This window comes from Xiphophorus hellerii, chromosome 2 (assembly GCF_003331165.1).
Source record: "Xiphophorus hellerii strain 12219 chromosome 2, Xiphophorus_hellerii-4.1, whole genome shotgun sequence".
Classification (NCBI taxonomy): Eukaryota; Metazoa; Chordata; class Actinopteri; order Cyprinodontiformes; family Poeciliidae; genus Xiphophorus; species Xiphophorus hellerii.
This window is the reverse complement of record NC_045673.1, coordinates 16,964,772-16,980,578: the sequence shown is the minus strand read 5'-3', so window position 1 is coordinate 16,980,578 and position 15,807 is coordinate 16,964,772. Positions and strand designations below refer to the sequence as shown.

At 38.1% G+C, this 15,807-nt stretch overlaps 1 protein-coding gene across 1 annotated transcript in view; it reads left to right on the top strand.

Moving 5' to 3' along the window:
• The first annotated feature begins 3,853 nt into the window (after positions 1 to 3,853).
• The window catches only part of LOC116710676 (receptor-type tyrosine-protein phosphatase eta-like), a 53,547-nt gene continuing 41,593 nt past the window's right edge, over positions 3,854 to 15,807 (top strand). Inside the window, 1 exon segment of the mRNA XM_032549837.1 lies at positions 3,854 to 4,463. Coding sequence (XP_032405728.1) covers positions 4,398 to 4,463 — 66 coding nt within the window. The 5' untranslated portion in view covers positions 3,854 to 4,397.

Genomic DNA, 15,807 nt, shown 5'->3' with positions numbered 1-15,807 from the left:
GCATAGTTGTGAAGAGGAAAAATGATTTATGGTTTTGATCTATCCTTTTTTGTCACTTTTTAAAAAAAAAACAACAACATTCAATTAAAGGAAACCAAGCCAATTGGATTGAAGCTCGGACATCCCTCCTCCAGATGAAGAGGACAGTGGACTCCTTTTAGTTGTTAACTTTGCACCTATCCCACGTTACAAGCATGTGGCGACACTGGAAGGAAAAAAGGAAGAAATCTCCAGTAGAATCTGCATCAGATGAGCGTCCAACTTGATGAAACTGATCTGGGATTTGAGAATACAGAACAGACACACAGTACATTCACATTGAAAAGTACTCCTGGATCTATAGGAGCTAAGCTCTATGTCTGGAAAATATGTTACAATTTAACATGCTGATATTTTAACAGCAATTGCATAACTATTAATTAGAGAAAAAAAACTACAAAATGTAAACAAATAAAAAACTAATTCAACACTTCCTGAATAGCATCTTAAACTAATTTTAGGACACAGTGTTCAAACAACGTTGACTTAAATGTGATGAAATCACGTGTTAAAATTAAATAATAAACACCTGTGGGACACGAAAAGCTGAGCATCACATTTCCAGGTACGACCTGAAAGCAGTTTAATCAGACTGTGATGTTTACACCACAAATTTAATGACTGTGCACATGTTTACAAATCCATCCAGATAGCATCACATTCCTTCTGTCCCTGAGCATCATCTCTCACATGAAAATACTCCACTCCTGATCACATGACCGAGCACACTCAGCGCAAACATTTAAAAACACATGCCTATAAACTGCAGCTTCCAACAAATGTGCCAAAGGAAAGAGAAACTTACAGAGAAAAAGAAGAAGAAGAAAAAAGAAGCTTTGTGAGTTGCAACAATCCCAGGAGGGTTATATAACATTTCCTTGGGAATGGTGGTCACAGCGACCAGTTCAATCTCATCTCGGTCTCCATTAGATACCATCGGCAGGCCTCTTTTAACAGCCATTATGAAACTATCTGTCACAAAGCACTAGCAGCTCTGGCATCCAGCGAACTATTTAAAGGTCGGCAAATCACCCACTCAACACCACACATCTTTAGCAGCACAAGAATTAAGAAGTGTTAATTTTGCAAAAGGAACATTAGAAAGATTCTCAGCCAGAAAAGCACCCTTGCTATTTTCAAGTGCTGCAAACTGCTAAGTCATTTTGATTCTCCAGATATTTCCTTCCAAAACCTAAGTGTTGCATGTAATAAAACCCGCACTCTAAATAGTTTTTGCAGTGTTGCGAAAGAGGAAAGATTGTTCTGCAGCAAGATCCATCAATCCATTCTTGCTTTGGCTTTTTTTTTTTCTTTCCATTTTATGCCCAGAAAGTCAAACTGAAAAGGATTTCAAAGCAAAAAATACAAACTTCATGAAAGATTTAAATAACTGATCACATTCCATTTTTTGAGATTCGGCTTGCAGAATAACAACGATCAGCAGTTTATAACATCGCAAAGTGACTGTTGGTATTAAAAAAAGTGTTGTATAGCTTGTAATTTTCTGAAAAAATGTGTAAAAACAGCTATGTTTTGTTCTGCACTCTGTTTCGACGCAACATTGCATTATTTATTTTTATTCAAATTTCAGGAGAGCTGGTGCAATGTGGGGTGAGAGGCCAGTCAAAGGGAGCTGCAGTGTTTTGGGTAGGAGGAGCAGCAAGTTTGACAAAAATGGACAGGTTGGTTCCATATCTTCTAATATTGAATATTTAAATGGAAGGTTTGGTGTAGTCACAGAAAAAAATAAATGCGTGGCTTTCTTTTAGAATTTTTCCGTTTTATTTAGAAATTGAGATTTAAATTCTTGGGCTCACAACATTTCTCATCACGAATTTAGACCTGATGGAAAATCGGGTCAGATGATGCATGCAGAAATTAGAATATGTTAAAGTTGGAGAGCGTTACAAATTCCCTTACCCTACATGCAGCTCCCGCTCTGTCCATTTCTCTCTTGCATCGTCTGCTTTGAGCGACGCTCCTACTGAAAAGTATTCACATTTTGTGTGTATGCATGGCCATAAATGATACATTTTGACAAGATGTGTTAAATGCCCAAATAATGATAGACTTTTTTTTTAGAAATTCACTTTTACTTCTTTAAAATTCAGAACCTTATAAACGTTTCCTTAGTAGTTGATAGTCCTCCATTGTCTAAGACCAATATGGCCTGCTGTGCTGTTAAGTTATTAAAGTCAACTTGATGTTTTTTTTCTCGTTGTAAATCTGTTTACACCAGAAGGCAAACCAATGTGCCTTACTGTTTGAGGACTGTTTCTTTATTTTGCCATAATGTGACAAATTTAGCCACTTATACCAGCAGTAATGAACAATGACTGGTTGACCTTTTAACACTGTGCTACAAATACAATATGAGGAAATATTAAGGACAACCATAGCTGCTTTGGTAAATGTTCCTTCTGACGCTCATCTTAATTTCTCAGGACCTGTCGGCCTTCTGCTCCCTTCTGCAGCATTGCATGTTCTCCCAGTGCAAGTGTGAGTTCACACCAGGTACTCTGGCTTTCTCCCAGAGTTGAAGAACATTAGATTAACAAGTTGCTCTAAATTCCCCTTCAAGTGTGAGTGTGTGTCCACGGTTTTCTGTCCCGAGTGTCTGTGTTGCCCTATGATCACCGTCTCAAGACAAATACCATGAAGTGTGATTTATGGTACACTGTAGATTTGTTGTGACTGTCTCTATCTTTACTCAGAGGATACATAAATTGCCTGGCAATCACTCAATAAATCAACAAGTTGGACAAATTTGACTAATTACAATGCAGAGTGAACCTCCATGTCCTTCATGAATAGAATGTTTCATAGTAATAATAATACTTTTTAAAAAATGTGACGACTTTCTCAGGCTACTGTTTAAAAGCTTGATGGCAGGAACTAAGATGTAACTCAATTAATGCTCATAAAAATCAATGAATTTCTCCGTCTTTCTGGATTTGTGTTTTCTGGTGTAATGGGACAGTTAGTCCTCACCTGCTGCCAAAAGAGAAGCTGCTGTTGCTCTTCCTGGTTTTTTCGTCTCTTCCTCATAATTTGCATGCCATCATTATCTAAAGCTGGTGATGGCATGCAATCTGTGGCCAGTGCATCACTAACATGAGTGGTGTTCAAAACCTCAATATATTTAGGTTTCCTTTCAAAGATGTTCCTGTTGAACTCAGGTGCTCTCAGACGGCCCTGCGTGTTGTTTGCACTCTTCTGAATTCATACTTTAAATCAGTTTTGAAGATCCGAGTTTGGAAAGATATTTAGAAAAATAAATAAATAAATGAACTTGGCTCTATTTGGTGTATTTACATGCCTTAAACTTTTACACGTTTTTGTCACAATCACAATGACTGCGCTTAATTGAGTTTGTATGGTACTGGACCAAAAAAAAAAAAATAAAAAATCATGCCTTCTTTATGTTTAAAACGGACAGACTTTTCAGATCTACTGTATAAAAAAATGTCTGATGATCCATCACATAAAATACACTGAAGCCTGTTCAGGAGGGACGAATATGTTTGCAAATTCAAGGAGGAGTTGTGTAAACTTCTGAAAAGTGTGTTGCAGAGGTGTGTGTTGTGGTACCGTCTCTATAAATTAATTAGTGAAGAAAACATTAAATGTAAATGGCCGCTTTTCAGACACTGAATTACAAGCAAATGCACCCTCAACTCAGATTGTTTGTTTTTTTTCCTTCAATAAAACCGACGCCTCACTGGGAATCACATGAGGAGCCCCATGACACGCATTTGCCCCCCCCACTGACTCAAGTCTGAAAAACCCACCAATTCTTTCCACGCACTCGTGGTCGTGTGCCCGTGTGAACCCAAAGGAAGTGCAGCATCACCTGTCAGGAGCGGAGCCGCCTGCAGCAGAAACAGCCTGAATTCATCCGCTCTGCAGGCCCAAAGGTCTCCAGGCCGCATTCCTTCACTTGAGGTTATAGCGAGCATGCGGGGCGACTCGTTGTGCTTTCTCGATTAAAATGCGGGGACACGAAGAGGCCTTTCCTCGAAGGCTTACAGAACAGAGCATTTCCTCCCAAGACGCCTGAATAACGCTGATAAAAAAAAATAAAAAAAACTGCTGCTGCTGCTGATGAGAGGAGTGGCACAGTCATGACGCTCCGCCCCTCCGTTAACCAGCGAGGAGGAAAAACTTTCTCTCCTCTCACTTTTAACTTTACTGATGTCGCTGGCGTCCGGCCGAAAGAGAAGCGTTAGGGACCAGGAGGGAGCTAGCGTTTTCAAGCCAGGAAGTCTGAACATGAAGACCTTCAGCGAGTAGAAGGAAGCAAAGACACCAAGAATCTTTTTTTGTTTTGTTTTCGAGTCCATCAAGAGTGCGGCATCATGAAGTCGCTCCGGCGCTTCAGCTTCACTCTGTGGACGCTTCTGGTATTCAGCGCTCTCCTCCCGGTAGGAAAACTTCTTTTATTTCAACATTTTACTCAGACTTGAACAAGATGGTAAGTTTTTGAAATCCCTCCACCAAAAAATATAGAGGTAACAGATTGGGGTGTTATTTTTTGTTTTGTTTTGTTTTTTTAAGAGTCAAGTCAGGTTTAATCTGACAGGTGCGACTGCACCTGTTGCGCAGGTAGAGCTTCACACAGACAGTAAAACTAGGACCTTTATTTAGGAAGTGGCTTCAACTGAAGATAATGTGAGAACAAATATGAACTTTTGTTCCTATGTTGGTTAGTTTTGTCAGGGATGTGTTGAATTGGAGAAAATACAATATAAAGGACTATTTATTGGACAGAAATAGTAACCACATCTTTACAGCCATAAACTGTGCATACATTTCAAAAGCCAAAAAAAAAAAAAAAAGTTCAGGGTTACAACTTTTTTCAGTTCTAGCTTTTCCAGGAAAAGCAGATGATATGTGAGAAAAAAAACAAAAAAAAACTTAATTATGGTTGGAACCATTTATATCAAGACAGGAAAGAGTCTTTGTTCCGAATATTGCTTTGTTCCCAAGTATTGGTGGGTGTGAACCACAGGAGAGATTACTTGTAGGTCACTAATAAAGCTTGCTTATTAGTGACCTTAGAAATGTGTCATCAGCAGCGGAATATATATTTGAAGTCATGAGAAATATATTTTTGACAGGATTTTATTTAATAAAGGGAACATATATGAATTAACATATTTATAGTTACATACATTGCAAAAAAAAATTGCTTCCTTCACAGAAGTAGGTAAGGTACATAAATTGTAGATATAGAACAAAACAAATTTAGGACACTAGATTTTTTTTTAATTTTAAATTATGGAGAAAATGTGCTGTTTTTTCATAATTTAACAGACTTACAGGTACAAAAATGCACAAATATTGATTAAGAAGGTTTTGCTTAGCTCACAATAGCTTAAAGTAGGTATAGCTGTGGGGCTCTTGCTACTTTCGGATCGACGGAAATAATTAATAAATCTGGAGAAAATTGATGTTGGTAAGCTGTTCATGGGTGCTGACAAGGGAAATAAACGTTGGCATTATTATTTCTTACATTTTAGTCCCAAATATGCTCAGAAGTGTCAAAAATGTTTCTGTTGTCGAAATATTATAAGGATGTAAACTGGCGTCAAACAAATCAAGGCAGCATATAAAACTGCAGTGAACCGTCTTGAACTATTTACCAGAAGTCAGAGAAAATACTAATCTATTGTAATTTGACGTGCTTTCAGTTTATAAATGATTCATAACAACTAGTTGTTGAGTTTTGCCTCAACCAAAAATCTGTTTGAACTCAATGAACTTATTATAGTCGACTATTTGTTTGGTGTTATAAAGAATGTAGTTGGACATCTGTTGATATATCTACATGCACTTGAAAAACGTTTGATTATTTTAGACTGTAAAAGACTGAAAAGCGGGTAACTTTACAGCTGGACTCAGATTAATACATTGTAACTAAAATACTAGTTAGACCCGGTTTGACAGGATTACTATGAAGAGTATGTACAAAAAGTGTAAAAAAAAATATCTGTGGTGAGGTTAAGAGATGTAAAGTTTTAACTGATTAAGATGGAAAGATTTAACTGTGATAAACTATTGAGACTCAAACTAGAAAATATACTAATCAAGTTATATATACAGTCGTGGAAAAAAAGGAGGACAACCTGTGTGAATACCTTTTTTTAAAATCATGTTAATTCTGGCAAATTCAAGTTAGCAGCAGAACTGAAAAATATATGTCTTTTAAACATTTAATATATATAAAAAATGCAATTTCTGCTCAGGAATATATTAGGACACCTCCCTGTGTATTTCCACTAGAAACAATACACAGGCGCATGATGAGAACGTCATTACTTTGCAGTTTTAAGGAGAGTTTGTCATGTTCAAACTTCAGCCATTTGATTTGATGTGTTCCTATATGTTGAAGTTAGCGTGAACGCCGTGATGAGATCAATGATCTGTCTGATGCCTCCAGAAAGAAAACAGTAGTTTTGCAGTAGTTTAAAGAGGTCTGAAAATAATTTAAAATAAACTATTTCCCTTTGTGAAAGATAATTTAAAAATGGAGAAACGATTGAAAGTAAAATCCACAACATATCCAGAACCGACGGTCCTGCAAGTTCACCCTGAAAACAGGCTGTAAGATGTCAGCATATACAGATAGTATTTAGCGGACATTGGTAAGTTATATAACCTATTTCAGCTGGAGGTGTCTGGAGTTAACATTAATTGAGAATTAATTGAGAAAAATATGTCACATTGAGCTGCTTTTAAACTGCACGCAGATGCAAGTATACTCTGCAGTTGAGTATACTTTAAGTATATAATGATAATAAATTTATTATTATCATTATTTTTTACCTATGAAGATCAGATAATTAACTTGATTTGTTTTTTTGGACTCAACTTGATGCAGGTGGAAAATTCAAAAACTGTACTGATTTATTTCAGTTTACAGTCAAAAAGACTCATCCAGTTTTTTTTAGAAAATTTCCCTCTAAGCACAAAACCTAGACAAATGAGACAATTAAAAAAAATTTTTTTTTAGAAGTTTCTAGGGTGAAACAATTTTAAAAATGCTGTCCTCCCAACTAGGGAACTATCATAACAAAGAGTCAGTGGCATCCAAGCAGCCTCCCTGAGATCCACCTGTCCTCGTCCCACTGGTTTGCCGGTTGAGGGATGGATGGAGGGGTGACTGACCGAGGTTGAGAATGGCATTTGAGGAGACGTGTGGCCAACACAAAGGGGTCGGGAATGGAATGAGGTCCTGCTCAGACCCCCTTTTTCAGCCAAGTCTGGTCAAGAGCCAGTAGAATGGTCGAACCAATGCTTTGAGTTTTTGGCTAAAGAATTACTCAGGAATCTGTTTATACTGGAGGATGTGCTCCTTTTATGTCCAGTTTTATGTCCAGTTTATATCTAGTTTAGTTTGTGCTGGTCTAGTTTAGTTTGTGCAATCAGAGAAAGAGCATCTAGAAGCAGAACTTCAGCAATACTAAATGTGAAAGCTGGGCAAGGTTTTCTGAATTTTGTAGCAGAACAACATATGGGGTTTATCCTTTAAACATGGGGGTTTAAACCAAACACCAACACTTAAAAAAGGAAAACAAAAATACATCAAGTGTCTTCAAATTTCCTGTAAAGTTAAATGAGTTGACAGAGAAGTTTTCTCCAGCTATCTAGAACAGAGTTCCTCAGTGCAGTCCCTCCCCTACCTGTTGCTGTGCACTGCTGTTCAGCTGAATGAAAAAATAACTGCTAAACTGCTTTTTTATTGCTTACAAAAACAGACCTATTATGCTTTTTGGAAATATTTCTGATCTCAAAAACACAAACAGTTACGTTGTAGAAGCTAAGAACATAACTTTCTAAACCAGCTAATATTTCTAACGAAGTGTTTTGAGCTGTCGATCAAAAATCTAAATTACAATAACAACGTCACAGAGGGTCACAGTGGTAGGAATAATATTTTCTTTTCTAGTTTGAATAAATTCAATTAGAATTGGGAACTAATTAGGAGCTGGGAACTAGTATTTTTTCTCAAGGTTATCACGTTGTGAAAATCTCAAAGAAAACTCATGCTATGCAAGATTTGCAGTAACAAAAACTTCGGTTCCCTGTGGAAATGTATATTTTCAGTTCTGCACAAACGGAGCAATTCACAGTGACATGACTCTGTAAAGCCGCTCTGTTCTCTCTTTTTTCCCCCCCCACCGCATCATCGAACACCTGTTTGTTCAACAGCAAGGAACATCTCATAATGTCAACATAGGTAACATGAGCGAATGTGGAACTGACTCGTCTCAAACACGGTTAGCCAGAAACAAATAAACGGAACAAACATTTTTATTAACAAAGGTTGTTTTTGTCACAAGCCACCAGATACATAACGTGATAAGAGCTAGGTGGAATATCTGATATAAATGGAAGCTGACCATTAATAATTAACTGTAAAATTTGACTTCTGTGTTCAATTCATGCAAGCCTTAGGACAGAGATGGGTTACTTGAGGGGTTGACATAAAAAGCATGATGTTTATCTCATACCAGAGTCAGATTAGGTTTGTCCACATTATAATTAAAGTCCCTGTGTAGTGCAGGTTCCAAGCTAGTTACTCATTGTTTCCTGGTAAATTCTGGAAATCATTAATTTGCACAGATACAAGTGGCTTGTTTGTCTAAATGGCCAGCTTTCCATGTCTTCCCATCTCTTGAAATTCCCCTACCATTCCAGAATTTATGAAGGACCTTCCTGGAGCACTCACCTTTTGACCTCTCTGGATCTCAGCTTTAGATTATGACGTTGTCCAACTCTCAGTTAGCTCTTTTTACCCCCTTTTTGTTGGATCACTGACTATTTCTGTCACTGTGACATGCAAAAATCTGATCACACGATACAATACCTGTTTTATTTTTGAAGGGGAAGTGAAAGTTCATTGTGCCATTGAATAAATTAGCTTCTATGAAGACCAAACACTCTGGGCAGAGATGATAGGCTCACGCATGCAAATGTAAGTCTGACAGCGACACAGCTGGTTTTTAGTGCTGTTAAAAGATGAACAGGCTTTCAGACTTACATAACGGTTTACTTTCATGTTCAGCCAAACTGTTCACTTCATTCGTTTGTGCACAACTGTGGATCAGGCTTTATTGGTTGAGCGAGATGCGGGGATCAGGATTTACGTGTTTAAAAAAGCGCTGAAAGGTTTAAATGTCTCTGTTCCTTTGATAAAATCAGAGACAAGATTTTTAATGTTCGGACAGTCCAAATCAGCTCATGAAGTCTTTGAAGTGTCTTCTTTAAGGAATAAGGGCAAGAAGGTCATGCTTCTTGCTTTTTGTGGTCACACCAGTCATTTTTGTAGGAAAAATATCAAAACAAATAATCTCTGTCTATTCTTTTTTACGTTTCAGTTCACCTTATTGTGTTTAGTCACATAGAATCTCTATCTCTTAAAGTTTATCCTCCAAAACGGAGATTCATAAATTCATTTAATGAACTCTGCCAACCTTTCTATCATATTTAGACATCGGTTGACATCTTCGCACCACTTATTTTTCAAACACATTTGCATGTCTATATATATACAGTATATCTATATCTATATATATAGATAGATATACTATATACACTGCTCAGAAAAATAAAGGGAACACTTAAACAGGTGTTTAAGACTTAAAGTGTTCCCTTTATTTTTTTGAGCAGTATATATATATCTCTCTCTCTCTCTATATATATATATAATATATATATATAGTTTTTTTCAGAACAACTTTGCTCAGGGTGCTGCATGTTTGTAACTCCAATCATCACTGTTTTCATCTCAGATTACAGGAACGCATGATGACGACAAAATGAGCAAATATTTTAACAACTGTGGGGGAAAAAAAGCTGGATCAGATAAAATTCATTCAAATTACATCAGCAACTATTGTTTGCAGATTTGAGTGTCAGAAATTGAATTTAGTTGTATGTTGCATAAGATGCTAATTTGGATGCAAAAACTCTAAGCACGTAAAAGAGTAGAACTAGAAAAGGGGAAATATTTAGCTTCCTTCTTTGGAATTTGTTTTATGTACCTACATTTGCCATACAGACAGTTCTAGCATTTTCCACTTTCAAAAAAAACAATAAATGTCCGCTTACTCCAACATACAAAAATCTTGTCTATGAAATGACTACTTGCCATTTGTGATGTTTGCTTCAGTCTGTTCAATTAATACAGATTAAGTCAACATTTTGCCAAGTTGGATTTAATTCAGTTTTTACCCGTTTTTGCATATGACTTTTTATAACGTGCTCGTAGTCTAAAGTGTGAAAATGTGATGATACGACTACAAAACATATAATTTCATTGTACAAGGGTACAGTGACAATAAAGGGCTTCTATTTTTTCTGCCAGCCACTTTTAGGTAGTTTTTCGTCTGATCCCTGGTCATAATTGCTGATATAAGTGCAAACTGGTTCAAATAAAAAGAAAATAACAGGATCCATGCCCGAAGATGGATTGTTTTAAATTCTGAGGTCTGGATGAAATAGTATTAGTTTGTTGGTAACCGTGAGTAAAAATTGACCAAGAAGCCAATCGACCTGAACCTGAATCAAAATGATCTAAATAATTTTTTTCTTTGCTATTAAAACATTGCATGAAATCTGGAGGTATGTATAATCTAGTTGGGTTTTTTTTTCATTATTTTCTTCAGGTTGAATAAGTAACACTCAGATAATTCAGCATAGTCTTCATAGCAGAATTGTTTTAATTCAGACACCTTGGAGAGTTTCAAGCCTGAACTGTCTGCCATCTTCATTTGATCCAAATCTATGCTTTAACTAGGCCACTCCAAAACTCAGATGTTTAGTATTTGGGGTCAATATTGGTGGATGTGCTGATACATTTTGTTTTTTCAATATATTTCCAGGGGCAGCAGGCCCCCAGGCCGGGCCTAGAGGGGGCCCGGATGGGAGGCAGAATATGATTAAGGGATTCGCCTTTATCCTTCCTCACGTCTAACGAGAGCTGGAGAAAGCGGTGCAGTCTCCTGTTGAATAGGGTGTAAGTGAGATTGTACAGAGTGGTGCCTCAGTAGATTATATAGTAGGCTGCCTCAGTCATTGTTGACTCATGGTTGCTAAAAACTTTACAAGACCGACTAATTTTAGTGACATAGTGGGTGTAAAATATTGAATAAAATGTTATGCTACATGACTGGCTTTATATTCACTCTTACATTTAACTTTATGACACACAAATTTACAAGTGGATCGTCCATATTGTCCCCTAGTGTATTCTGGGTAAAGTTTGTCACCAGCCGTCCACCAACGTCATCATCAGTCACTTGGCAACAGATGGCAAACTAGCTAGAGAAGGGGTGTCAAACTCAATTTCACCAAGATCCACTTCAGCATATTGGCCACCCTCAATGGGCCACATTGACGGTATAAATCAGGAATGCCCAAGTGCAGTCCTCCAGACTGCAACTTTTAGATGCGCCCCTGCTAAAACATACCCCAGACAAAAAGTTGACTTCCCTCATTAGCAGCAACTCAGTTCTGTAGAGGCCTATGAATGAGTCTATGATCCAGGTGTGTTAGAGAAGGAACGCATCTAAAGTTGCAGAGTGATAGGTCTGGAAAACTAGACTTGGGCAACCCTAGCATAAATGTATGAAAATACAATGTTAAAAATAAATTAAACAACACCTCATATTGTTAAATAACTGATTTTATGTATTCAAGTTTTAAATATTACATTTGAGTTTGCATGGATGTAAAATTACTGCTCAGTTTAAAAATTACAATATTTTTAAACTGAGCAGTTTAAAAATATGCTCAGTATTTTTAAACTGCTCAGCTAAACTTCGCTCTTTAGCTTGTTAGCTTGTCGATGTTTCAGTTTTATTCGCTGGGAAAATTAATCTTTGTCTGCGTTAAAGATAAGCAGACAAAGAATAAAAACAAGTTTTGATATTAACTCTCAACTTCATTCACAAAACTTTTTCGTTATTTATTACACAACGAACATGTATTTCACATAAGAACAAAACAATTAGGTGATGTTGAACACAAAGCTGATCCCTCTTCACCCTGTCACCAACTCACACACATCCTCATTGTGTTGTGTAAATAAACACAAAACAAAACACAAGCAAAATCAATAAACTATATACGTATACTGAGTTTTGGTTTTACATTCATTCTATTTAAATTTAGTTTGTTCGTGCTTACCAATGTTTTCTGGCCGGATGTCTGGCACCGTTTTCCCCTGGTCAGTTCGTCGATGTTAGTTCTTGTGCTATGGCAATCCCCAAAATGGCGTGTAGGTTTTCGTCAGTAATGCGCGATCTGTGCTTGGTCTTGTTTAAATTCATTATTGAAAACATCTGTTCGCACAGATAGGTGCTTCCAAACGTGGACAAAACACGAGCTGCATGGAGTCGAAGCTGCGGCATCAAATCAGGGGGCAGTAGACGGTAAAAGTCCTCGATTGAAACATCACGGAACTTCGCTCTTTAGCTTGTTAGCTTGTCGATGTTTCAGTTTTACTCGCTGGGAAAATTAATAGTCAGCTTGAGGTGACTCTGCTGCACTCTAGTGGCGAGAAGCCGTAATGTTGGCTGGTAACAATCGGAAGGCATTATGGGAGATGTAGTTTGTAGTCAAATCGTGCTCAATACCTATTTTAAGTGAATCAATGGGGCTGTAAAACGGTGGTGGGTAGAGCATTTTTACGGACTAAGTTAACATGAGTGGAGCTCCATGGAGCGGCAAGTTGAAGAGGATGGAAAAAAGAGAGGAAGGAAAAGCTAAAAACTGGACGCATAATTTGTTCCTCGTCTTGGAGATGAACCGAACTTTTTTGTTGGCAGCGATTCAGACCCGCCAAAACTGCCAGCCCAGCGAAGGAACCGGACTAGTTACAGGTAGCAACTCTGACATTATTCACAAAGTGTGAGTTAACTGTAGACTGATTGTAAATTGTATCAGCCCAGCCGCCGAGCTTAAATCCTCTTTTCTCTCTGTCGGTGGTACAGCGGTGATGTCAGGGACTGAAAGTTGAGTTATAATCGCTTTCGACACTTCGGGTTGAGCGGGTTTTTGAGCCAAGACAGCAGTATGGCGTTTATAGTTAAGGTTCACATTGGAGCCGCCTGGAAAAGCAATCCTCCAGATCGTCCAGTTTGTGTTAACGGCGGCGCGCGCGATCCGCGCCGAGTTACAAACATCTAGAGGCGCACGAGGAGCTGCGACAAGCTGCGCATGCGGCGCGTGCCTCTGCGTACCCGCTTCAACGCGCTGCTTCGTGCTGGTTCAACGAGTCAACCAGTCTTATGAAGTGTCAAAATGATCCGAACCCATCCGTGGTTCTGAACTGATTTGAATTTGTGTTGTTTCCTCATTAGTGACCAGCAGCCGGATGCTTCTGTTCTCTTGGTTTGTTGTACTTCATGTCAGATGGATTTCAGAACGACATAGTCTCTCTCTGTGGTGGTGAAACTTGTAAGCTCCGCTGTTGCGGGCATGTCTATGTTGTAAAGTTAAATTATCATGAGCTTTAGCCTATTATTTGGGTATAAAGGGCCCTCACATCCCCCCCCCCCCAACTCTGGCTTGTTCCGCTAGTGTATATTTCCATCAGTGTGCATTATCATAGCTTAAACCCCAACCTATTAATGAGCAGGGAAAGTACAACACTTTGCATAAGTGTATCATTGCATGGAGCTTTTCCCTGTTCCGACTAATTCTGTTGCTTTCTCCCTCATTCCATCGCAGCTTGTAGAAACTAGAGAGTAGTGACATTTCTGTAAGCGTCTTGGACCAAAGGATTGTGAGATTTTTCTACTACTAAAAGAATTGATGCTGTGTGAGGAACAAATTTAATGCAACTGAATTAATTTCGTGCAGTTGTTTAAAACAGGAATGATGTGGAATGACGCACATTTTAATCTGTGACATCGGATCCACTTCTCTTTCTCAGTGCACTCATATTACTATTATTTAAATTGCAAGGCACACGTCTGCTAGCCTCGCATTGTTGCGTTCAAATGGATGAGTCAAAAATCAAGCCCTCCTTTGTGGGACGTCCCACCCACTCTCGGCCGCCCGCTCATCTCCTTCAGGGCGGCTCAGTTTCAGATTACCATCCGTAAAAGATGCTGCTTTTTGACCAGGAATGTAACTGGAAGCCGTACATGTTCAGTGCAAAATGAATTACAAAGAGTCACAGTTCCCCATTCATGTAAATGAGACACAGGCTTCTCTGGCAGCCTGAAAGACTTCATTGTCCTGGATATGGTTATCATTTTATCAGTTTCCTCTGAATAAGTTAATGAGAAAATGCTGTGAGGGTGATATAAGAAATTATTTTTCTCTCATTTTGAATGATTTACCATAATCTGGTTATACTTTCACACCAGATTAACTGCTTTAAATGCTTTGAAATTAAAACGACCCATATGGAAATGCAGCATATAAAAGGGGGTAAATTCAATTTTCTGCTTTCTTTTTTATAGTGTAAATCTCTAGATGTCCATACCTTCTCACATGTTCTTTGTTCAGTACATAAAGTTCCTTTAAAATAGTTGTCATTTCATTCCCAAAATTGAACTACTTGAGACAAGTCTAAGGTTACTCAAATACAAACATACATTTTTCTGGGAATCACCAAAAATAATAAGCAGGTTTGGTTATTATGGTCCATCAATCCTTACGCCGTAACACAGTTATACCTGCTGTTTATTTTTGACTATCAACTTCGCATCTGAGGATGTGATGTATTTAAAACATAAGCCATGATATCATATATATGTTAAAATCCTTATTGTTTTGGTCGTATGTAATATTTAAATTTTACAGAGAAACAAAACTTTAGGCTTTCATTAGCTACAAGCCGTCATCTGGATTAAAAGAAATAATAGCTTGAAATACGTCAGATTTTTAGTAAGGATAAATTCAGCATAAAAAGTAAAGAAATTTGTGTTTGGTGCATTTTTTCTTGTGAGAAACGATGCCTTTTGGCAACAAATCTTATAAAGCAAAGTCAAAATTGTAAATGATCTTTTAAGTGACGACACTCGAGGAAAGTTTATTTGTGAGTAGGACAACAGAGTAAAAATCTTCAGGTCGCATCTATGAAAAGCTGTCAGATGCCCTGCCAATCTCAAACAGTTTCTTCTACTATGGGCTCTTTGCACCTGCCGCGCTGACGTCACAACCGCATGCGCAAATGCGGCTCTCTTTTTTCCGCTTTGAGTTACCATGACAGCTAGAAAAGACAAAGTCTTATTTCAGACGCAAATAAAACAATACTATGAACATTGTTGTCTTCCTAATATAATGGGCTTTTAAGTTTTCATGGATTTCCAAGCGGTCCTGAATTAAGAAGACGATGGCTTGTAAATATTCGTCGCTACCAGTTAAAGCTAACGCCGCACAGCAAAGTTTACAGCCTTCACTTCACTCCGGATCAGCTTCTTCAGCCTAAAGAAGAAGGTAAAGGAGCCTCCTGTGTTATTTCCATGGAATCACTTCTGTATTCAGCCTGAAAGAGAGTTTATGGGAACGAGAGAGCAGACCAGAGCCAGACAGCCGAGCAACTGATCCGCCTGTACACACTGCTGTAAACACCGTCCTGCTTCACAAGAAGCATGCAAAACTAATAAAGCGAAGTAACACGGAGACCTTAAGGCACACGGCCATATTTTTCTAAAAGCAACAACTCTGAACCTGAACCGTCAGCTGAACTAGAACTCCGACACCAGAGCTGCTCTATTGTTAAGCTATGGGCTTGTTGTTCCTCAG